The sequence below is a fragment of the Lampris incognitus genome, chromosome 3 (genome assembly GCF_029633865.1).
Source record: "Lampris incognitus isolate fLamInc1 chromosome 3, fLamInc1.hap2, whole genome shotgun sequence".
NCBI classification, from domain to species: Eukaryota; Metazoa; Chordata; class Actinopteri; order Lampriformes; family Lampridae; genus Lampris; species Lampris incognitus.
In genome coordinates, this window is record NC_079213.1 from 29,891,444 (window position 1) to 29,916,709 (window position 25,266).

Genomic DNA, 25,266 nt, shown 5'->3' on the forward strand with positions numbered 1-25,266 from the left:
ATCTAATTAAACCAACACTTTATCAGTTTTATTCTCCAAAACCAAAGAACGGGAGAAACTGTGGGTACCTGTAGGCTGTTTACAAATGGCGCTTCTTGCAACGTTCAGCCTTCACTCTTCCCCATCGGATCACCACTGAAGGTCATGTGTACAAGGACAGCGCGAACGGTTCTGTCAGCGTATCGAGCGGCCCTGTAGCGTTCCTCTTTCAGCCTGTGGATTGTGTAGCAGACTGCATAATCTTTATACACTGTAGACCCCTTTGCATTATTCATTTCAAACAGCATTCTGTGACTCCTTCGCTGATTTTTAAACACCCCTTAATTCGCATATATATATATATATATATATATATATATATATATATATATATATATATATATATATATAGCTTATTAATTATAATGGATTTTTTTTTTTACCTATCAAAACTGAACCTAGGTTGCTCGCTAACATCATCGATGAGTTTGCGCGTTGGGCGCATACAGCGTGGCTGGCCCGCCGTGGGTACGGGCTATAAATAAACTCACGAGGCCGCGGTTGCTGTCAATCTTGAGGTGTCGACCAAGATAACGCAAAACCTGCGCCGGTTATCAGACCGGTGACGTCACTCGCGCTCTACACCGACCTGAGCGCCCGCGTCTGAGGGCAGCTTAAGCTGCGTGGGTGGGGAGAGAGAAGGGGTGGGGGGGGAGCGACAGCGAGAGAGAGCGAGAGAAAGAGAGAGAGAGCGAGAGAGAGAGAGAGAGATAAAGAGAGAGAGCGAGAGAAAGAGAGAGAGAGAGAGAGAAAGAGAGAGCGCGAGCGAGCGCGCGCGCGAGAGAGAGAGCGAGAGAGAGAGCGAGACCATCATCAGATGTGCCGCACAGCGTTTTTCCAGCTCTCGGCGGTTGAACGCTTCATGTTATAATTTGTTTGGGTTTTTTTTGTGTGTGTTTGTTTTTCAATCTGACACAAATTAAGCGACAATGTGGGAACAGCGAGCGGACGCCTGCTCCCTCCGCTCCTTTCTGTTCATCCTCGCCGCTCAGCTGTCGCTGTCCGCCAACGGAGACCTGCGCCCGTGCAACGGGGTGAGTGCGCAGCGCCGCACGAGCGGCGGCCGAGTCCCATTGCCGCTGTCACTCTTCATGTTATCGCTGTTATCCTCCCCGGCATCGTCACTGACGTCGCCGTTTTATATCAATTTACAAGGACGCGAAAACAGGATCCGAGATCACGGGTGAAATAGATTATTGTCATCTACCCATTCGGGATGTGTGTTTGTGTAATTACGCCGTTTCAGTGGCACACATCGTTGTTCTGTGTCTGTGTTTACGTGTGAGGGTCGCCAGGAGGATTGTCTTGTATACGCTTGAGATAAGCATCTGGACGTGTTGCCAAAAGATACAGGCTCCGTGGCGTGTCAACGGGGACCCTGTTTACACTGGGCTTTAAAATGCGTTCTGGGCGATGGGGTCACATGTGGACAGCGAGACACAGCGCCGTTTACACCTGTGTCTATCAGGTGTCTCCAAAAGCGTCCTGCTGACCACTTGTGATCAGATTTCGTTACTCCGAGGACGAAGAAGAAGAAGATGTCCTGTTACGTCCTTGTCGGGGACGTATCAGGACGCATTAGCGTTTATACTACAAAAGATATGTGCTCAAATGCGTCCCAGTCCACCTCGGCAAGTGGTTTGAGTAACCGGTTCACAAAACGTTGTGGTGGTCGTTTACACTCGTATTTAGCGCCGTCCACTTGTGATCAGATCGCAAACAAACGCATTTTAAAACCGAGTGCAAACAAGTGTAAAAAGGTGGCGCGTGCCAAGTGGTTTGGTGACCATCCATCTCTGCGCACCCTCCCTCCGACCAGCTTGTTTAGGCTTACCACTGAGTAAGAGAAAACAAAAGAAATGGCGAGGCCTCCGCCTCTGTGTGCTGTCTTGTATGAGTTATCTATCATCCCCAGACGATGCCCACTAGGAAGGACAATTTACGCCGGTTATAGTAGCTGCGGGATGGGCTTACCACTGTTGATCCCCCCCCCCCCCATCCTTGAATCACCCTGAATGTGGTCTACATTCATCACTACCCACTAGGGACGGGGTGGTGATGGTGATGGGGGGTGGGTGGGGGGGTGTATTTGTCTTATAGCCACACATATAAAACTGACAGAGTTCTAAATGATACATAAATCCTGTAATCCGAGGTGTTACTCTGCCTTACCAAACTCCAACTATGGTGCCACAAAACATCCGGGTGCCACAGCGCACTGTGTATTTTCCTCCGTCCCCCCCATCGTCTCTCTCATCTGTCTCCATGGCGACCACCGTGAGTCACCCTGGAGATAGGGGAAAGCCTGTTTACTTTTGTCCTCCTATCAATCTCCCCATTTCCCTGTGCAGGACTCACCTTTTCTCCTCTGTCAAAACGTCAGCGCAGGCATAAAGCCCTCTGTCTTCTCGTTTACACAGAGAGAGAGAGAGGGGGGGGGGGAGAGAGAGAGAGAGAGAGAGAGAGAGAGAGAGAGAGAGAGAGAGAGAGAGAGAGAGAGAGAGAGAGAGAGAGAGAGAGAGAGAGAGAGAGAGAGAGAGAAGGAGAACAAGTTCATCACATTTGGCAAAGGAAAGGTTTCAGTGGTACATGACCAGTTGATTATCATGTGCCTCGCACATCTGATTCTTTCCTGCTTTGTGTGCGTGTGTGTGTGTGTGGTGCCACTTGTTCATAGTGAAGCTGGTTATGGGCTAAACAAAAGAACCCAGACTTATCTTTACCAAATACACACTGCATCAGTACACCATCCCTCTCTCTCTCTCTCTCTCTTGCTCTCTATCACAAATGGCGTCTTTACCTCTAACTACTTCTTCTACTCTTCTACCACTCCGTGGCAGCTATTTCTGCGTTCATTGGCTGCTAGTTAGGCGCGTGCAGTCTTCTGGGGCTACTGCTCGTGTTTCCTCCTCGTTGCCCAGCAGTGCTGGCTGAACACAAGGGTCATGGGGAGGAGATGAGGGGTCAGTCAGTCAATCGTGTGTTTGGACACTTTATGTAGAAAGTTGACACAAAACAGAAATGATGGGTGTCCGGGTAGGGTGGCGGTCTATTCCGTTGCCTACCAACACAGGGATCCTCAGTTCGAATCCCCGTGTTACCTCCGGCTTGGTCGGGCGTCCCTACAGACCCAATTGGCCGTGTCTGCGGGTGGGAAGCCGGATGTGGGTATGTGTCCTGGTCGCTGCACTAGCGTCTCCTCTGGTCGGTCGGGGCGCCTGTTCGGGGGGAATAGCGTGATCCTCCCATGCGCTACGTCCCGCTGGTGAAACTCCTCAGTACGTTTACATGCACAGTTTAGTCGAGCGATTAGTTCATTAGTTCGACTACTGACTTTGGTCCCAGTATACATGCGCGGGAGGGAAATCGATTTGAGGGAGTCATGTGGGCTCCGCTACGATAGGTGGCGATATGCACTCTTTCAGCTTGTTTGTATTGGGCCATTACGGGTTGACCTATTACGTCACACATGTGGAGCACAACAATCGTCGTCGTGAACTAGGAAGTTAGCAACCCCTCCGAAGAAGACGAAGAAGAAAATGTTCATCTCTTTCAACTGAGTAAGCATATACTCCGTCTCTTCATCCGTCCAAAAATGAGCTCTCGATGTTTTCGCCATGTTTGCAGTTACTGGCGTCCTCTTCTTGTGTCCCCCTCTTCTTCTGTTTACGCTGTTCGACTTCCGGGTCAGACTTGGCGCGCGGAAAGTTAGCGCGTGCGCAGATCGCCTCGACCAGCTCCAGTCCGACTAAGGTACATGCAGAAGTAAATCGACTTCCAATCGCATTATCTGGGTGTGTTAGTCCGACTATTACAACTTCGATTTCAGTCGAGCTAACATGTTTACGCGCATTTTAAAAGTCCGGTTTTAGTCGGACTAACGCAATAATTTGATTTTTTTTAAGTGTCAGGTAAACGTACTGATCAGGAGGTGAAAAGAAGCTGCTGGCAACTCCACATGCCTCCGAGGCATGTGGTGGTCTGCAGCCCTCCCTGGATTGGCAGAGTGGGTACAGCAGAGCTCGGGATGGCTCGGAAGAGTGGGGTAATTGGCCAAGCACAAGTGAGGAGAAAAAAAATCCAACCCCCCCCAGAGAATTATGTATAATCTGTGTGAAGTAGTTCGACTTGATATGGTTGGCACAGAGATGCTTAAAGTTACACAGAGACGTACAAAACCAAGAACAAGGGGCTGGGGGGGCTGGGGGGAGGTAGGCATTTGAGACAAGACATTCATTGTCAATATGAAACTTACCGATTACTTGCCTATAATGTTATCACGTCAAATCGTAATCCTTCATGGACCAGGTCGTGGGTGGCGTGGATGACTTGCTAAATATAATCAGCTTTTGGACGTTGGCTGAGCAGGGAGACAGAGTCCTTGGGAAAGAGGCCATAGGGGTGGCAGGCTGTTGTGGCCTTAATGGACAGTTTTGGTTTCCCGAGGGCATTTCGTGGACTAGATGCGTTGATAGTCATGGTGGGGGTCCCAGTCTTTCCCATGCATCCTCTATCCGTGCTCTTGGCTCTTGTTTATGTCTTAATGAATCTCTTTCTACTCAGGGTCGCGGGGATGCTGGAGCCTATCCCAACAGTCATTGGGCAGCAGGCAGGGAGACACCCTGGACGGGCCACATGGAGTCCCTTTCTAATACTATATGTGGATGTGTTACCTGCTTTGTGGATGAAACACGTTATTGGGAGCTAGGAGATGCTGTGTTTTCCCCACTCAGTCATTCAGGGACAATGTGTGTGTGTGTGTGTCCCGCAGACAGACTACTCGTATGAATACACCGAATGTGACAGCACAGGGTCACGTTGGAGAGTCGCCATCCCTCACAGCCAGGGTTCCTGCACAGACCTGCCCCCTCCAGTCAGAGGAACAGACTGCTGTACGTACTATCAGAGAGAACGCATGTATGTGTGTGTGGGTGTGCGTACACGCTTTGTGTGTAATCACATGCAAATACCATTATATGTTGACATAAGCCTCCTCTCCTATTTTGTCTCTTAGCTTTCTCATGTCCGGCGGGCAAGTTTCTAGAAATGTCCACGCAGCAGTGCACGCCATGTGCCGCGGGCTCCTATTCGTTGGGGAGCGGTGTCCGTTTCGACCAGTGGGACACCACCCCTGCAGGCTTCATCAGTATGGCCAGCTACATGGACCCAGGGCCCGCGGGAGAGGACAGCCAGGCCTGCAATAGGTGGACTGTGGTGCACAAGCGAACACACCATACACAAAAACACAGGAAAAAAAATCAGTTTTCCTCACTTTATGGCAAAACACATAAAACAGTCATCACATGAGCTAATAGTAATGTGCAGCCAAGTATATCAGATGTACAAACAGCATGAATAGGGTATGATATGAGTTTTGTGTCTGTGTGTGTGCATGCATGAATGCCGTGTTGATTTCATTTGTTTCCATACATCTTCAGAAAGCACTGAACTAGCCTGATATCCCCCCACCCCCCAAATATGATAAGAAAAACCAAATAACTGAAACAGGCACCGTTCTTGTTTAGCACAGGTTTTTACAAAGTTCTTTGTTTTGTGTTTTGTCTGTGCTGTAGCTCATCGTGGACGCCGCAGGGTGTGTACCTGGAGTCCAACCGTGACGAGTGTACCGTTTCTCTGGTCTACGTTGTTCGCCTGGAGAAACAGGGCTTGGTCTCCTTCACCTACCAGTACCCCGACAACAACATCTTCTTTGAGTTTTATGTAAGTGATACCAGTGACTGCCCTTGGAAAATCCTCACAGTACCTTTCCATTGCCATGATAATAAATCCTATTCACAGCAAGGCAAGGCAAATCTATTTGTACAGCACATTTCAGCAACAAGGCAATTCAAAGTGCACTACGTAAAACATAAAAGGAATTAAGGCAAAATATAAAAGCAATATGAGGCAATAAAAACAAATTTGAATACAAATAAAAAAATAGACCAAATTAACTAAGACAGATAAAACAGGAAAGGAAAAGTTTCAGTGTAAGATGATAATCAAAAGCTTGAAATTTGATTCAATAAAAGGCAGCTGCTAACAGGAAAGTGTTCAGGCTTGATATAAAAGAACTAAGTGTTGCAGCAGACCTGCATCTCTCTGGGAGTTTGTTCCAGATATGTGGTGCATAAAAACTGAAAGCTGCCTCTCCATGTTTAGTTTTGACTCTGGGGGCAGAAAGCAGACCTGTCCCAGACGATCTGACAAGTCTGGATGGTTCATAGTGTAGTAGAAGATGAGAAATGTATATTGGCCCTAAACCATTCAGTGCTTTGTAAACAAAGAGCAGTATTTCAAAATTAGTTGTTTGACAGACTTTACACTGGTTTCTTTACACTGCCAGTCTTTACACTGGCTTCTTAGCCAGTGTAAAGACTTCAGAACTGGAGTGACTCGATCCACTTTTTTGGTCTTAGTAAGGACTCGAGCAGCAGCGTTCTGACTCAGCTAAAGCTGTTTGATCGATTTTTTTTTAAGAGATACCTGTAAAGACGCCGTTACAGTAGTCAAGTCAAGTGAAGACAAATGCATGGACAAGATTTTCCAAATCCTGACTGAGACAAAAATCCTTTGATTCTTGATATATTTTTCAGGTGATAGTAGGCCGACTTTGTAATTGTCTTAATGTGGGTATCTAAATTCAAGTCTGAGTCCATGACTACACCAAGATTTCTGGCTTGGTTTGTGGTTCTTAACATTACCGATTGTAGCTGAGGCAGACTTTTAATCATTCTTCCTTGGCTCCAAAGATGGTTACTTCAGTTTTATCTTTGTTTAACTGAAGAAAATTATGAGACATCCAATAATTGATTTGTTCAGCACTTGTATTGGATTATAGTACCCTGGCTATGTAAATCTGTGTGTCACCTGCATAATTATGGTAATGTGGCAGGATGAGGAAAAAACACAGGAGATGAAGGCGAGTTTGCTGTTTATTCCTTAGCTCCAAAACCAAAACTAAAGCAGGAACAACCCTGCACCAGCAAGCCCGGGAACGTAAACCACGCCCCCAGCTCACAGTCCTGCTGGGTGAGAGGCATAGCCCCTAGTGTCCGCCACACAGCCCCCCCCGAACACCCAGAAGGGACTCCTGGATAGAAAATTAGTGTCTCACTGGAGGCTTAAGCAGCCTGCCATAATGGCTGCGCCGTCCCTCAGCCGAAACAGTAGGTGAAACACTGTCCAAAGTTGGCTGAGAAGCAGAACGCTGAACCCGTGAAGACACTGCCGGGGTCCTGGAAGGAGGACGACCCCGACGGGGAACCTGAGCCGGAAACACAACTTCGCCTGCCACCCTGTGCGCCGGTTTAAGCCTATCAAGCGTGACACGCTCCCTACGCCCACCCATATCCAGCACAAAACCCTTAGGACCCGTCTCAAGAACCCGAAATGGGCCATCGTATGGGGGTTGGAGGGGCGAGCGGTGAGCATCATGCCGTACAAAAACAAAATGAGCCGACATGAGCTCCGCAGGCACGAACAACTGCGGAAAACAATGGTGAACGGGGCCTGGAACTCGAGTGCTGTCGGACAAAAAAGGATAAACGGCCGGACGGGGTCGAGGAGCGGAACTCCCAGGCAAAAATTCCCCAGGGATGCGGAGCGGCTGACCGAGCACCAGCTCAGCGGGCGAAGCGTCGAGGTCCTCCTTAGGAGCCAAACGCAACCCGAGCATAACCCAAGGTAAACGATCCACCCAGTTACCATTCGAGAGCGCAGCACGCAGCGCTGCCTTGAGCGACCGGTGAAAACGTTCACACAAGCCGTTAGCCTGAGGGTGGTACGCAGTAGTGCGGTGTACCTGCACACCCAAGGATCGCGCAAGCGCCAACCAGAGCTCGGACACGAACTGGGGGCCCCTGTCTGACATGATATTTGACGGAGCGCAGAAACGGGCGACCCAGGAGGAAAGAAAAGCGCGTGCAACATCCGAGGATGTTGTGGAGGACAGAGGGACAGCCTCTGGCCACGTGGTGGTCCGATCCACCATTGTGAGCAGGTGCGTAAAACCCTGTGAAGAAGGTAGAGGGCCCACCAGGTCCACATGCACGTGGTCGAAACGTCTGGCCGGGATCGAAAACGGTTCGAGGGGCGACTTAGTGTGCTGGTGGACCTTAGCGCGCTGGCACGCTACACATGCAGCGGCCCACCCCTTTACGTCATTGCGGAGGCCAGGCCAGACGAACTTGGAACCGACCAACTTCACCGACGCCCGAACTCCATGGTGCGAGAGGGAGTGAATCGAATCGAAAACTCGACGGCGCCAGGCCACTGGAACAATGGGGCGGGGACGGCCGGTGGAGACATCGCAGAGGATGGCAGGACTGCCTTCCTGCATCACAGCGTCCTCCAGCTTGAGGCCGGTACGCATTGACCTAAGGGCAAGGACGTCCGGGTCGCTGGGCTGGTCGGCAGCCATAGCGGAGAAATCCACACCGAGGTGCACAGGACACACAAGCACACGCGACAGGAAATCACAAACAGGGTTGAACTTCCCGGCCACATGCTGAATGTCCGTTGTGAACTCGGAGATTGCCGCTAGGTGGCGCTGCTGACGAGCAGACCACGGCTCAGTCACCTTGGACATGGCGAAAGTCAGCGGTTTATGATCCACATAAGCCGTGAATGGGCGACCCTCCAGCAGGAAGCGGAAATGCCGGGTTGCAAGGTGCAGTGCCAGCAACTCCCGGTCAAAAACGCTGTACTTGCGCTCGCTATCTCGCAGTTTGCGGCTAAAAAATGCGAGTGGCTGCCACGCATTCGCCACACGCTGTTCAACCACAGCCCCCACGGCTATGTCAGACGCATCGGTCGTTAAAGCTATGGACGCCGTGGGTGTGGGATGGGCGAGGAGGGCAGCATTAGCTAGGGCGCACTTAGCTCCGTCAAAGGCCTGGACCCGTTCGGGAGTCCAGTCGACAGGGTCGTTAGCCTTCTTAAGCCGCAGGGCTTCGTAAAGTGGCTGAAGGAGGCGGGCAGCGTGAGGGAGGAAACGGTAATAGAAATTCACCATGCCCAAGAATTCCTGCAATGCCTTAACAGAGACTGGGCGGGGAAATTCCGCCACCGCTTGCACCTTAGAAGGCAACAGGACTGCGCCTTGCGGCGAAATGCGGTGACCCAAGAAGTCAATCACCGGCAGTCCAAACTGACACTTGGCCGGGTTGACTATCAGGCCGTGTTCGTCCAAACGACGGAAAACCTGTTTCAGGTGCTCTTCAGCTGACGGACTCGCCACTAATATGTCGTCGAGATAAACGAACACAAAATCAAGGTCACGCAGCACCGAGTCCATCAGCCTCTGAAAGGTTTGTGCAGCCCCCTTCAAGCCAAAAGGCATGCGCATGAACTCAAAAAGCCCAAATGGGGTGATCACTGCTGTCTTGGGCACGTCCTCTGCGCGCACGGGAACCTGATGATAGCTGCGCACCAGGTCCACCTTAGAGAAGATAGTGGTACCTGCCAGGCGTATGGAAAAGTCCTGTATGTGTGGGATGGGATAGCGGTCATTGGCGGTGACGTTGTTCAGGTGGCGAAAGTTGCCGCAAGGCCGCCACGACCCATCCGCCTTGGGCATCATGTGAAGCGGCGAGGCCCACGGGCTGTTGGAACGCCTCACTATACCCAGACGCTCCATGATGGCGAACTCCTCCTTAGCTATAGCCAATTTTACTGCGTCGAGGCGCCGTGCGCGCGCAAAAACTGGCGGTCCCAGAGTGGGAATGAAATGTTCTACCCCGTGTTTAGTAACCGCGGTGGAAAAGGCAGGTGTAGTCACCGATGGAAAATCCGCCAGCAAACGCTGAAAAACATCCCCTAATGCTAAAAAGTTAGCGTGTGTTAACGGCCCGGCTCCCCCTGTCTCGCACGGAACAGTGGCGAAAGACACAGCATCAATTAAATGGTGGTTTGCAACATCAACCAGCAGACCATTAGCACACAGAAAATCCGCGCCGATAATAGGAACAGTAATGGCGGCGACTACAAAGTCCCACTCAAAATGGCGCCCATGGAAACAAACAGTCACCAACCTTGTGCCAAACGTCGCAATGGACGAACCGTTAGCTGCACTTAACTGTGGGCCGCCGCCTTCGGTCGACCTGTCTGTCTTAGCAGGAGGGAGTAGGCTCTTTTGCGAGCCTGAGTCCACCAGAAACCGTCTTCCTGACATCGAGTCCTTAATGAAGAGCAGCTCACTACGCCCGCCAGCGCCCACAGCTGCTACTGAGCGCTGGCCCTGGAGTTTCCCGCCGCCTCAAACGTGCACGGAGGGACGCAGCGCCTCGCCTTGCTGCCGAACCGCTGGTGGAAGAAACAGAGGCCTCTCCCGTGCCGTCTCCGGGCAGTTACTCCAGCCACCAGCGCCAGGTCCGCGTCCTCCGACACCGGCTGCAGAGGCTCAGATGGCACACTCTGCACAGAGAACCGTCTGGTAGCCAGCAGCACCCGATCGGCCTCCTCAGCCAAACCTTGGCAGTCACCAGCGGCCAGACACGGGGAGTTAGCCAAAGCCGCGCACACAGGAGACGGGAGCTGGCGCAGGAAAATGTGCGGGAAAAGGAACCCACCTTCGTCCGAGCCTAGCAGCGACAGCATATTGTCCATGAGATCCACAGCCGTCCCGTCGCCCAAACCGGATAGGGGAAGGATTCTATCTGCCCTCTCTGCGGCAGATAGACTGTACCTCCGGAGCAGAAGATGTTTGAGGGCGACGTATTTACTGTGTTGCGGAGGGGCGCGCAACAGCTGCATGGCCCGGCGTGTGGACTGCTGGTCCAGCGCAGCGACGACAAGATAGTATCTGGAGTCGTCCGCGGAGATTCCACGCAGGTGGAACAGCGCCTCGACATGCTGGAACCACGAAGCCGGGTCGCTCTGCCATAACTCTGGGAGTTTCACAGCCGTGGCGAGAACGGCCGGCTGTGAGAGTTGGGGCGGCGTGGCCGAAGTGGATTCACGCTCATCTTCTTCTCCAAACATGTTCAATTCGGGGTCACCAATGTGGCAGGATGAGGAAAAAACACAGGAGACGAAGGCGAGTTTGCTGTTTATTCCTCAGCTCCAAAACCAAAACTAAAGCAGGAACAACCCTGCACCAGCAAGCCCGGGAACGTAAACCACGCCCCCAGCTCACAGTCCTGCTGGGTGAGAGGCATAGCCCCTAGTGTCCGCCACAGTAACATATTTTGTTGTTTTCCATAATGTGAACTAGTGGGAACATATGGATCTTTAACAGAAGAGGCCCCAGAATGGAGCCTTGGGGAACTCCACAAGTCATTCTTGCCCTCTCAGATTTGTAATTACCTATAGACACAAGGTAGTCCCTGTTCTCTAAGTAGGATTCAAACCGGTTTAGTGCTGTGCCAGAAAGTCCCTCCCAGTTTTCCAGTCAGTGTAGTAATATGTTGTGGTCGACTGTGTCAAATGCAGCATTGCGATCCAATGATACCATGACTGAGATTATACCACTGTCTGTGTTTAAGCAGATGTCATCAAAGACCTTAACAAGAGCAGTCACGGTGCTGTGTTGTGGTCAAAATCCTGACTGGAAGACATCAAAACAGTTTTTTTTTTAGTGCCAAGAAGTTGTTCCGCTGCTGTAAAACGGCCTTTTCAATGATTTTACTTAGAAATGGGAGGTTTGAATGGGCCTATAATTTTTCATTAGTGAAGTATCTAGATTATTCCTTTTTAAGAGTAGTTTGATGACTGCAGTTTTCAGGGCCTGTGGGAAGAAACCCGAGAGAAGAGGCATGTTGAAAATTTGTAGAAGATCAGAAGCCATGCAATTAGAAACATTTTTGAAAAAGCCTGTTGGCAGAATATCAAGGCAGCAGGAAGATGATTTCAGATGTTGTATTATGTCATCCAAGTTTTTATGGTTGATGGGATCAAACTGTGTCATGCTACTTGAATTGATTATAGGTGGACACAGGGACAACACATACACTGTACCTAGTATGGAGGCACTGACTGTCTAATTATCTGAAATTTGTCATTGAAGAAGGAGGCAAATTCATTGCACACCCTGGTGGACAGAAATTCAGAGGCTACTGCCACTGGAGGGTTTGTTAGCCTCATGCATTATTATTGTTTTTGGCAGTGATGTCAGAGAAGTAGGGCTGCCTTGCAGCAGTTCCAAATTATAAATTCAGTCTCTCTTTACAGATGTCATAATGAACAGTAAGATTTGTTTTTCACAGTTAATATTTTATGGACTCACAGGTGCAATGTGTAATTTCTACCTTGATGTTAACCTCTGTCATTAATCAATGTGAACAAGAACAGTAGAATAAGGAAAGTAGGCATGCTGCTTGGCCATTCCTCAAGCTAGAAAGACAAGCAAATTCGAAAAGAAAGGCAGCAGATACTTGGTAAATTTTCCAACATCTAGCATTTTCAAACAACTTCAGTTCATAACAGTTTGCTATGATGGGTAAATAATTAGCTGAGTAATATAGGTATGAGCTGTAATGATAAAATTAATAATAAGCTTTATTCGCATAGCACATTTCAAAGCTGGAGTTACAAAGCGCTTCACACAAAAGTAGTTAAAAAGAGTAAAAGAAAACAAAAATGGAAAAAAATTGTGGGAAACAGGCAGTGCGGGCCTAAAAAAATAAAATAAATAAAAATGACAAGGCATTTGACCGGTGTTTTTGAATGAAGACATCTTGGGAATGGGGATCTCAGGAGTTGTTTACTTTGTTTCAGTAACTATCATTAAGCAACCCCTGCTGAAATTGACTTGTCCTTTTATGCTCAAGGAAAGCAGAGAAATTACACACTGCACCTTTAAGCATACAACGGCATACTGATTATGGTCAGTATGCCGTTGAAGCTCTGAAGATATCTGCATGATATGAACGTTTATATCATGCAGATATCTTCAGAGCTTTGCTGCTACGAAAAGGCCGATGGAGTGTTTCGAAACCGATTCCGTATCCGTGAACATCCCCAGTGGTTGATTTTGTGTGGCTGACAGTTGCTGTGCTAATGTGTGCTAAGGTCCAGAATGAACAGTGTCAGGAGATGGCCCAGGCCGACGACCAGAAGTGGATAAAAATCACCAGTGATGGGGAATGGGACACCCATAAGGTGAGGGAGGGACAGCACATACTTGTCGTGTGAATGCATGTACACGTTACTGGTGCTTACTGTGACATCATCGCACGCTGTTCTCTTCTACAGGTGAATCTAAAGTCTGGGACGAACATCTTGTATTGGAGAACCACTGGCATACTGGTCGGAGGAAAGATGGTCAAACCAGTTCTTCTCCGGAACATCCAGATAGAGGGTGAAGCATGAAACACACACACACACACACAGTTATCATTTCTTATTCACTTACACACACAGACAGAAACACATTCACATTTCAGGCTTCTAAAGTGAGTTTCGTTTTGCATGCACGCATGTCCATGTTGTCTATTGCAAATGAATGCGTGACCAGGCGTAGCCTACACGTCAGAGTGCTTCCCGTGCAGGCCCGGGTGGTTCAGCCCTTCTCCCAGCTCCTCATCCTGCCAGCCCTGCCCAAGAAATACCTCCTCCAGGAAAGGGTCCTCCTCTTGTACTCCCTGCCCAGAAAACCACTACTCCCGTACGTATGTGCATAAGGTTTTGTTTTTTACTCCGGAAATGATCATTCGGATAGCAACAAACAGAGCATCTATGACTACAGAAGACTAAAAGTCAGCACAGAAACCGAAAATATGTTTGTCAGGAGTGTTTACAGCACTCGATTACTTTTATATGGGAAACACATATACCCTCCCTCAAAGCTGGAGAACACATGTGGGGGTCTATCTCAAAGAAGAAGAGGGAGGAGAGAAGCCCACTGGTCTATGCACACATGATGGATACACACAAGTTATGTAAATCTAGTTGTTTGGGATTGATTATTTTGTTTTGTTTTTTACATTAATCACTGTGTATTCAGTCCTCTTCGTCTTCCCTTTGCTTTGTCTTTTTCTCTCAGATGAAGGATGGGCAGAATGTAAAGTAAGACCCCTGTGCTCAGAAAAGGATTACTTCCAGATCCACATAGCCTGCGACAGCGAGGGGATGGTCAGTCAGTCTCCCATAACTCTCTCAACCTCTGTCTATTTCACAATTTTACAAAAACACACACACATTCGGGGCGTCCGGGTAGCGTGGCGGTCTATTCCGTTGCCTACCAACACAAGGATCGCCGGTTCGAATCCCGGTGTTACCTCCGGCTTGGTCGGGCGTCCCTACAGACACAATTGGCCGTGTCTGCGGGTGAGAAGCATGATGTGGGTATGTGTCCTCGTCGCTGCACTAGCGCCTCCTCTGGTCGGTCGGTCGGTCGGTCGGGGCGCCTGTTCGGGGGGAGGGGGAACTGGGGGGAATAGCGTGATGCTCCCACGCGCTACGCCCCCCTGGTGAAACTCCTCACTGTCAGGTGAAAAGAAGCGGCAAGAAGCGGCTGGCGAGTACATATGTATCAGTGGAGGCGGATCGGCAGAGGGGGTGGAGCAGCGACCGGGACGGCTCGGAAGAGTTGGGTAATTGGCCAAGTACAATTGGGGAGAAAAAGGGGGAATTTTTCCCCCCAATAAAATAAATAAATAAAATAAACCACCCCTTCAGGCATTCACAGATATACACGTGCATGTGGCTACCTCACCTATTAATAATAATAATAATTTTATTCTGATCACCTATTCATCTACATAGTTCCACAAAGAGTTTCAATGTCTAAAGTGGGGAAATTGCATTGACAAGGATACAACTGTTTTTTTACAAAACCATAACCTCAACAATATCCTCCACCATTGCACAGCTTAACCTCAACCCTAACCTTAACCCAAATCTCTGAACAGAATTCAGATTTTTCCAACATGGGGAGATGGCGTTTTTATCCTATATTGAAAAAGCAGTCCCGAGCCGATAAGCCCTCATTCCGAAATTTGTCCTCCACTTTGCAGCCCAAGTCGAGTTTGCATAGGAATTACTTGTGCCCCTTTTCCACTACATGGTACCGGCTCGACTCGACTCGACTCGCTTCTGAGAGTCGTTTTCCATTACAGCAACAGTAACCACTCAGTTTACCTGTATTTTCGGCTCTCCATTTTTTTCAATTTCAAAATGTACTTTTAAGATAACGCCGCTCCGACCGCTTCGGTATTTAAAAATGCCGGGCGATATCCCATGCGCGCTTTGATGACGCAAACTGACGCAGTGACGCGTTTCTCTGACCAATCGGAGGTCTGCATTGATTTTGGTACTCGCTCCAGTTTTTGGAACCTCGACAAAGGTGGTACCAGAAAAGTGGTAACAGTTACCAAAAAATGCCGGTACTTTCCAGTAATGGCAAACGAAAAAAGGGGCGAGTCGAGTCGAGCCGGTACCGTGTAGTGGAAAAGAGGCATTACTCACACAGATGGAGAGCGCTAACTGCGGAACCTCTGTGGTTTCAGACACAAGCGTTGTATCGGTGGGTGGAGCCAAAGATCTGTGTGGAAAATGTTACCGGGGCGGTGGCGCTGCCCCCCAGCGGTGAGAGACAGCCCTGCCCCCCCTGCAACCCCGGCTACTACAGCACCGACGACTACACCTGCCTGCCCTGCCGGCCTGGAACACACTCTGACGGCATCTCGGGTAAGTTAACACGCGCACCGACACGTGGAAATGTGCACGCTCTGTTCGGTATGTGACATTGAGGCTAAGTAGCTCTGGTGCGGCTCATGTAACACAAGCGTGCTGAGTAAGTGTTCGGTCTACAGCGTCAAACAGCGTATTCTGGGAAACTGGAGAAGGTACAAGCGAATCTTTTTTCTTTTGCCTTTTCATTGGTCCGTGCACTCTTGCATATTTATAAACACATTGGTATGAAGAAAGTAGACGCAGGGCGTCCGGGTAGTGTAGCGGTCCATTTCGTTGCCTACCAACAGGGGGATCGCCTGTTCGAATCCCCGTGTTACCTCCGGCTTGGTCGGGCGTCCCTACTGACACAATTGGCCGTGTCTGCGGGTGAGAAGCCGGATGGATAAAATGTGGGTATGTGTCCTAGTCGCTGCACTAGCGCCTCCTCTGGTCGTTCGGGGCGCCTGTGCGGACGGGAAACAGCGTGATCCTCCCACACGCTACGCCCCCCTCATGGGGAAACGCCTCACTGTCAGGTGAAAAGAAGCGGCTGGTGACTCCATGTGTAGCAGTGGAGACATGTGGTAGTCTGCAGCCCTTCCCGGATCGGCAGCTCGCAAAATAGAGTAATTGCCCAAGTACAATTAGGAAGGAAGGAACGGAAAAAGAAGGGGGGGTAGATGCACTAGTCACACACAGCAATGAAATATTTGACCTAATGTGTGTCACTTTAGGTTTTCAATGAAGTGCTTGTGTATGTGTGTGTGTGTGTGTGTGTGTGTGTGTGTGTGTGTGTGTGTGTGCGCGCGCGCGCGCGTTCCTGCGGGTAACAGCCTGTGCAGAGTGCCCTGCAGGTACAGAGCCGGTGTTAGGTTACGAATACAAATGGTGGAACACCATGCCCTCCAACATGAAGACTGCGTGTTTCAACGTGGGCAACTCCAAATGCAACGAAATGAACGGTGAGAAAACTTGAGTCTGACCTTTGCTGAGGTGCAAATACAAGGTTCACACACACTAATAAAATCTCAACAGGACAACCTCAGTAACCATAGTTTCAATGGCCAACCTCATATTCAGGAATGGTCATCAACACTTTTATATCTATATAAAAATGAATTGCCCCACAGTTCATATGAGGGTACCCTCGGTCCCCACTACTCACCATCTCTCTGATTCCCTCTGTGACCCGAGCCAGCTTACTGGCAGAAGGCAGCACGGTGCATAACAGACGGATGTATGCTGAATGTCTTTATTCTAGGGTGGGAGGTAGCAGGCGACCATATCCGCAGTGGAGCTGGTTTCTCTGACAGCGACTATCTTATCCTAAACTTACACGTTCCTGGCTTCAAGTAAGTGTGTTGTGCGTGTGTGTATTTGACACAGCTTTTACTCTGGTTATATTTCTGCAGGAATTGAGATTACAATTTTATTGGGTTTTTTTTGGACAGATTTCATATTATTTTAAACCCAGTGCAAGAGTGTCTGTTAGCGTATCGTTGCTCCACTGTATAGTGTTTATGCATGAGCTACATTAGTATTTATGCACAAACTAAGTCTGTTGCTGTCTGTTGTGGCAGGGTGCCAACCTCGCTTTCAGGGATGACCAGCAATGAGTTTGGCCGGATCACCTTTGTTTTTGAGACCAACTGCTCAGCCGACTGTGAGCTCTACTTCATGATGGTGTGTGCTTGTGTGTTTACGGGCCCACATGCATGCGTGTGTGTGTGTGTGTGTGTATGTGTGTGTGTGTGTGTGTGTCTGCGTATGTTTGTCTGTTTATATCTCTGGCAGAATTTAGATAGAAATGATTAGCCTTTGGCTTACATTACTGCATAAGCGAAATGCCCATGCCATACTTACTGAAATCCATTTTAAATTGTGTATTCTTTTGTGGACCAATTCAAAAATTGCCATAATTTCAGAAATGTGCTTTTGCTGCATGGGGGGGTTTAATTTTATACATAAAAATTAATAAATAAAATAATAATGGTGGCACGGTGGCATAACGGTTAGTGTGGTTGCCTCACAGCAAGAAGGTCCTGCGTTCGAGCCCCAGGGTAGTCCAACCTTGGGGGTCGTCCTCTGTGTGGAGTTTGCATGTTCTCCCCGTGTCTGTGTGGGTTTCCTCCGGGGGCTCCGGTTTCCCCCCACAGTCCAAAGACATGTAGGTCAGGTGAATCGGCCTTACTAAATTGTCCCTAGGTGTGAATGTGTGTGTGTGTATGTGTGGGTGTGTGTGTCAGCTCTGTGATGGTCTGGTAGCCTGCCAGGGTGTCTCCCCGCCTGCTGCCCAATGACTGCTGGGATAGGCTCCAGCATCCCCGTGACCCTGAGAGCAGGATAAGCAGCTTGGCTAATGGATGGATGGATGGATGGATGGATGGATGGATGGTTTGATGGATAAAATAATAATAATTTTATGCAACTAGCCTTTTCTATGGAAAAATACCTTTATAATGTAATGTTTTTAAATCTGTTTGTGTGTGGCCTTATAGGAATGCATTTGTATATGCTTCACATATTCATCCTTCTTACTGATTTACTTATTTACTTTAAATTCCGGAGTGAAGTCATCCAGTCCATATTTTTTTTTTTATTTCCCCCTTTTTCTCCCCAATTGTACCTGTCTTATTACCCCACTCTTCTGAGCCGTCCCGGTCACTGCTCCACCCCCTCTGCCGGTCCGGGGAGGGCTACAGACTACCACATGCCTCCTCCCATACATGTGGAGTCGCCAGCCGCTTCTTTTCACCTGACAGTGAGGAGTCTCACCAGGAGGATGTAGCGCGTGGGAGGATCACCCTATTCCCCCCAGTTCCCCCTCCCCCCCGAACAGGCGCCCAGGCCGACCAGAGGAGGCCTGGGCGCCTGACCGGGACACATACCCACATCCGGCTTCCCACCCACAGACATGGCCAATTGTGTCTGTAGGGATGCCTGACCAAGCAAGAGGTAACACGGGGATTCAAACCAGCGATCCCCGTGTTGGTAGGCAATAGAATAGACCGCCATGCCATGCGGACGCCCATACTTCTGTTTTTTAACGACCAGCTGCTTGAAACCTGTTTACTGCCCCCTTCAGGATGTCAATAGGAAGAGCACCATAGTGGTGGAGTCCTGGCAAGGCAGTAAGGAGAAACAGTCTTACACACACATCATGACCAGGAATGCCTCCGTCTCCTATACATGGGCCTTCCAGAGAACTAACCAAGCTCTGAATGTAAGTCAAAACACACACACACACACACACACACACACACACACACACACACACACACACACACACACACACACGTGTTACCTGTCAACTGACAGAATGTTCCTTAGATACAGTAAAGTAATGTAATGAAAATGTGTCTCTGCATATGATCATGTCCTTTTCTTTGTGTGTGCACATGCATTTACACATGTCTGTGTGTAGGTGCGGCATTATGTGAGCGACATGGTTAAGTTGTACTCGATCAGTGTGACCAACGTCCTGGGTGGGGTGGCCTCGGCGTGTCGGGCCTGTGCTCTGGTGTCCCAGAGTTCCCAGCAGGCTGGCTCCTCCTGTGTCCCCTGTCCCGCTGGCTTCTACATTGACAGAGATACCAACTGGTGCCAGGAGTGCCCACCAAACACACACCTAGCGGGTCGCCACACCTATGGACAGGACGCATGCTTACCGTGTGGGCCGGGCAGTCGGAGCAACAAGGTACAGAGTTACTCTCACCCTTTTTCTCCTCTCTCTCTCTCTCTCTCTCTCTCTCTCTCTCTCTCTCTCTCTCTCTCTCTCTCTCTCTCTCTCTGTCCCCTCTCTCATCATTTCATTGTCTGCCAATCTGCCTTTCACATGAATGATGCTCTTTCTAAATGCTGCAAAATGGAAATGTGTTGTCGCTTGGAGACCCAGACTGATTTTGATAAATTAGCGTTTTCCTTTCAGGATCACTCCCGTTGCTACAGCGACTGCTCCTTCACCCACACGGATAACAACCGCACGCTGACCTTTGACCTCACCGCTCTGAGCAGTGTGGCCTCGCTGACGAATGGGCCCAGCTTCACCTCCAAGGGCACCAAGTACCTTCACCTCTTCAACATCAGCCTCTGTGGCCACGAGGTAAGCCCCAACCCCCACCAGTGAAATTTAACAACTGCATAGGTCTGTATAATCATCCAGCCCCCCCATCTTTTCACATTTCCTGAGTCCACGTTGTGTGATGACAATGTGAGCAAAATCTCGTCTCTGGGCATCCAGACTTGTCATTTAATTCATCCTGCTGTGGACAGATGATAAGGACACGATGAGTCATGTTGAGATGAGGAGTATAAATGCAGCATTTGACAGATATGGGTCATTCACTGTGGTGTGAATTTCAGGGCAAGAGGGCAGCTATCTGCGCAGACAACATCACCGACCTTTCCAACAAGGACAACCAGAGTGACCAGACCCAGTTTGTCAACTCGGTGGACAGCTTCATCTGTCAGTCCACCATCATCCCCGCGGATGGACGGGGTTTCAGGACGGCCCTCTCATCTCAGTCCATCAGCATCGCAGACACGTTCCTCGGTGAGACACTAGTTAATTGAAGGTAGAACTGTAATTAAACAACCCGTTAAAGGACGAAGCAACGCTGAGAGGGTCCCTGGATTATGATAAGTACCCAAAAAGGAAATCAGTCATAATTTTTCGAAAGCTTGAAGTTTCTCAATACTAATCCGACAGGTAAAGTTTTTGTCTGTATGATTCTAAATGATGCCCGAAAACATTTTACTGACCGTCTGGGTTAAAAAGAATAATGAACCTCCAACATAGGGATCGCCGGTTCGAATCCCCGTGTTACCTCCGGCTTGGTCAGGCGTCCCTACAGACACAATTGGCCGTGTCTGCGGGTGGGAAGCCGGATGTGGGTACGTGTCCTGGTCGCTGCACTAGCGCCTCCTCTGGTCGGTTGGGGTGCCTGTTTGGGGGGGAGGGGGAACTGGGGGGGAATAACGTGAGCCTCCCACGTGCTACCTCCCCCTGGCGAAACTCCTCACTGTCAAGTGAAATGAAGCAGCTGGCGACTCCACATGTATCCCCAGATCGGCAGAGGGGGTGGAGCAGCGACCGGGACGGCTCGGAAGAAAGTAGTAATTGGCTAGGTACTATCGCGGAGAAAAAAAGGGGGAGGGGAATCCAAAAAAAGTCCAAAAAGAAATAGTGACCATTTGTTAAAAAAACTGGATTGTGTGTGCAGTTACCCTTAACTCCATCTTTCTTCTTTCAGGAGCGACTGTGGACAGCATCCTGGATGGGATAAATGCCAAAGCGGAGCTGTTCCCTGAGAAATCCAAGGACGTTCCAGACATCAACTTCTTCTACAGGTAAAGACAGACAGCGCTTGGCAGATATAGTTTATAGTGACAATCGAGAGAGACGGGAAAGTCAGGGGCGAGAGAGGGGATGACGTGCAGCAAAGGGCCTGGGCCGGATTCGAACCCAGGCTACTGCGGTAAGGACTCAGCCTTATGTTGCTCTACCAGGTGAGCCACCGGGGCGCCCCCAGCAGATATCGTTTTTAAAGTCGGTGTCTGTATTGTCTCCCGTTTCTCTCAGATCCACTCAGGCCACAGCGTCGTGCGATCAGGGCCGGAGTTCAGTCATCACCCTCCGCTGCGACCCAGAGAAGTCCGAACACGGCCAACTCTCCGTTCCCAGGTGGGTATTTGTGTGTGCGTGCGTGCTGGTGAGTGTATGCATATGTACTCCCATGAGTATGAGCAGGTGTGTGTCTGTATTCACTGAGTGCAGGAGTCTGCTTACCTTTTTTCTTTATCAAAGATGTCCTCTTTCAGCTAGGTCGGGATTTTTGCTTTTTCTGAATACCTCCATGGCTTCTGAAATGACTCTTTTTGGGTCTGAATACCTCTATGATGGCTTCTGAAATGACTCTTTTTGGGTCTGTGTCTCTGCTTTCTGTGTTTCTTGTGCTTGTTCATGCAGCTCCTGTCCTGCAGGAACCTGTGATGGATGCACTTTTCATTTCCTGTGGGAGAGTGCGAGTGCCTGCCCACGCTGCACAGAGGAAGACTACCACCAGATAGAGGGTGCTTGTAAGGGAGGCGTTCAGGTAACATCACACAAGGACACACATACACGTAGACAAACATCTCGCTTTTTCCCCACTTCAATTATCATCATCAGCGGTCACTCGGGGTGGAGTATGACTGTCCTCCTTCTAGGTCCTTGTGGGTATCCTTGCAGGAGGACACCTGCGCGTGACAGCTTTTTACGTGGAGTGGCTGATGCACCTGCAGCCACCACGCGGTCCTTGGCAGGGGGTGGCCAGAGTCCAATGGCATGGAGAACCAAGACGATTGGGGACCACCTCTGCTGCAGCCTTCATCCACTCTATAAAATGTACCAGACCCATCGCCCCACCAAGAAACCTGTTGATTGCTAGTTCGTTTTGCACATCTAATGTCTCCCCCTTTTCTTCATCCTCTCTCTCGGTCCCCCCCCCCCCCCGTTTCTCACTCGTCTCGCCTCAGGAAATCCTCTATATGTGGAGCGAATCAAAGCTGTGTACAAAAGGGGTGTCGCTGCCGACGAGAAGCTCGTCTCCGTGTGAAGCCATCGCCCTGTGGCTGAAGGTCGGCGTTGGTGGCGGGGCCTTCATGGCTGTGCTGCTCATCTCGCTCACCTGCTATTTCTGGAAGAAAAACAAGAGGTTAGTCGTACCTTTTAGTCGGCCATGTGACTATGCAACTATACCAGTCACATGGTGGTGATGGCCAGTGTGGGTGTTTAACCTACTCATCCGAGATTATTTGGAACTCACACAAGACAGTCAGGCATCAACGACTACACATTTGGTATAACAACAGCTTGGTTCTGCTGTTTTCAAGTAGGGGACATTCATTAAATGCCAAAAGAGCCTCACTAAACCAGGTCCGGCTAATCCCCTTCCATCCCATCAATGCCCTGTGTAACGATGATGGTGTTAACTTTCTTTATGGATCTCTTGAACAGGCTTGAATACAAATACTCGCGGTTGGTGATGTCTGCCAATAAGGAGTGTGACCTTCCAGCGGCTGACAGCTGTGCCCTGGTCGAGGGAGAGGAGCCTGAAGACGATGTGGTCTATGCCCAGAAACCCTCCCTGCTGGGGAAGCTCAGGGCAATCGCCAACAAGGTGTGTTAAACTATGTGTGACCGTGTGTTTGAAAATATAATCATGGGCATCCAGGTGGCATGGCGGTCTATTCTGTTACCTACCAACACGGGGATTGCCGGTTCGAATCCCCGTGTTACCTCCAGCTTGGTCAGGTGTCCCTACAGACACAATTGGCCGTGTCTGCGGGTGGGAAGCCGGATGTGGGTGTGTGTCCTGGTCGCTACAGTAGCGCCTCCTCTGGTCTGTCAGGGCGCCTGTTTGGGGTGGTAGGGGAAACTGGGGGGAATAGTGTGATCTTCCCACGTGCTTGCGAAACTCCTCACTTTCAGGTGAAAAGAAGCAGCTGGTGACTCCACATGTATCAGAGGACGCAGCCCTCCCCAGATCGGCAGAGGGGGTGGAGCAGCGAGCGGGACGGCTCGGAAGAGTGGGGTAATTGGTCAAGTACAATTGGGGAGAAAGGGGGGGGGATTATTATCATTATTATTATCAGTGTTTGCAGTTGTTGTCATTGTGGTTGCAATAGTCCTATTAGTGTTGACGGTAGTTGTGTGACTAGAACACTGATGAGACCATTGGTAGCTGCTGTCCTTGAACAGTGGCTCTGGCTCCAGTCCTGAAGACCCTGAGTACGGCTAGCGTTCTATTCTGCCAGCTACATAATAGAATTAAATTGTTTGGCCAGATCTATTCAGGATCAGGGTACTCAATCAACAATACTCTGGAAATGGGCGGCACAGTGGCCCAGTGGTCAGCACTGTTGTCTCACAGCAAGAAGGTCCTGGGTTCGAACCCCAGGCCATCCCAGGTCCTTTCTGTGTGGAGTTTGCATGTTCTCCCCGTGTCTGCATGGGTTTCCTCTGGGTGCTCCGGTTTCCTCGTGCTGCATTGGTGGCTGCCCACAGCTCCTATGCAATAGGATGGTTAAATGCAGAGAACAAATTTGTTGTAAGAAACTACACTGGCAAACTAAAGTGGCTTTCTTCTTTCTTTCTAAATGCACTTCCGCTTCAGAGTGGTGTATTAGGGCTGGACAGCGTATTGTATTGCGGCAGTATCGATATCGCAACACGTGTGCAATGAGCCACATTACAAAGGATGCAACGTAAAGCTAATTGATTGCATCACCCATTTTAGGTTAAAACTTTCGTTACTCAATAGAAAACGAAATCCAGCACGGTCCGCTTTTTTTTTTTTTTTTTTTCTGGCTACCCTTGAAGATAAATATCCTGTGGAATCAGGAAACTAATATGATATAATTTAGTTTGATTTAATGATATCTCGGACAGCTGCCATATTTCCCCTAAAATCACCACTACTGTGATAAACTCCCTGCAAATGGAGCCATGAGATTTAAAAGCTACATTCTGGGGAAATTATGCAGCTCCTTTTTCTCCTTTAAAATGTCAATACACACCGCAAAACAAAATCACAGTGCTGACCCCCCCCCCCAGTCATTCAAGCGCTGCGCTACTGTGTGTCCTAAAGACTTGGAACCCGTTAAGCCTTTTCATATGTGACTGTTGTGGTCCCCACCCCCGCACCCTCTTTTTCTCCCCAATTGTACTTGGCCAATTACCCTATTTTCCAAGCCGCTGCTCCGCCCCCTCTGCCCATCCGGGGAGGGCTGCAGACTACCACATGTCTCCTCCAATACATGTGGAGTCGCCAGCCGCTTCTTTTCACCTGACAGTGAGGAGTTTTGCCAGGGGGACGTAGCGCATGGGAGGATCACGCAATCCCCCCCCCCCCGAACAGGCACCCCGACCGACCAGAGGAGGCACTAGTGCAGCGACCAGGACACATACCCACATCTGGCTTCCCACCTGCAGACACGGCCAATTGTGTCTGTTGGGACGCCCGACCAAGCCGGTGGTAACATGGGGATTCAAACTGGCGATCCCCGTGTTGGTAGGCAATGGAATAGACTGCTAAGCTACCTGGACCCCCTTGACTGTAGTCGTTCTGATGGTATTATGACATATATGATGTGTGTGAAAGCTATAGCATGTATCCATATATATTGATATGTCTTTCAGCAGGAGAAAGGAGCAAGCAGTGAGTCTGTGCAGTTGAAGTCGTCTCAGTCAGAGCGGTGGGTCTGGGGATAAAGGGGAGCGAGCTCAGAGAGCAGGAAACGAACCAGAGGAGGAAGGCTGCGGTCATGTCGGCGCTGCACACCTCCCTGTGTGTCTCCCTTGGCTCGCCTGTGGTGGGGCGCTCAACCGCAGCTCCTCTCTGCGCTGAAGAACGGCCGGCTCTGTGATGCCGGCAAAACTCTGCTAGCAGTTATAATCCCCCTGACCCGTGAACACAGTTCTTAAAACTGTACTTCCGAGGCCTGTAACACGACCCCGGCTGATCTCATCAATTAGTTCGCTGCTCTGTTTGAAACCGGTTCCAAGAGTCCAATTTATCCCTTTTTATTTATATATATAGATGAACAATCGCATTGATCCGGATGTGCTTT

At 49.6% G+C, this 25,266-nt stretch overlaps 1 protein-coding gene across 1 annotated transcript; it reads left to right on the forward strand.

Annotated features, from left to right (window-relative positions):
• Positions 1 to 968: 968 nt before the first annotated feature.
• On the forward strand, positions 969 to 24,907 carry elapor2b (endosome-lysosome associated apoptosis and autophagy regulator family member 2b). The gene is made up of 22 exons (XM_056276710.1): positions 969 to 1,073; positions 4,811 to 4,931; positions 5,054 to 5,243; positions 5,613 to 5,760; positions 13,051 to 13,140; positions 13,234 to 13,339; positions 13,496 to 13,645; positions 14,024 to 14,112; positions 15,489 to 15,669; positions 16,488 to 16,616; positions 16,916 to 17,006; positions 17,235 to 17,337; positions 18,740 to 18,877; positions 19,079 to 19,351; positions 19,583 to 19,756; positions 20,017 to 20,206; positions 20,907 to 21,003; positions 21,236 to 21,337; positions 21,623 to 21,749; positions 22,171 to 22,349; positions 22,652 to 22,814; positions 24,836 to 24,907. Exons 1-22 carry the CDS (start codon positions 969 to 971, stop codon positions 24,905 to 24,907), a joined length of 3,018 nt encoding a protein of 1,005 aa, XP_056132685.1.
• The last annotated feature ends 359 nt before the right edge of the window (positions 24,908 to 25,266 follow it).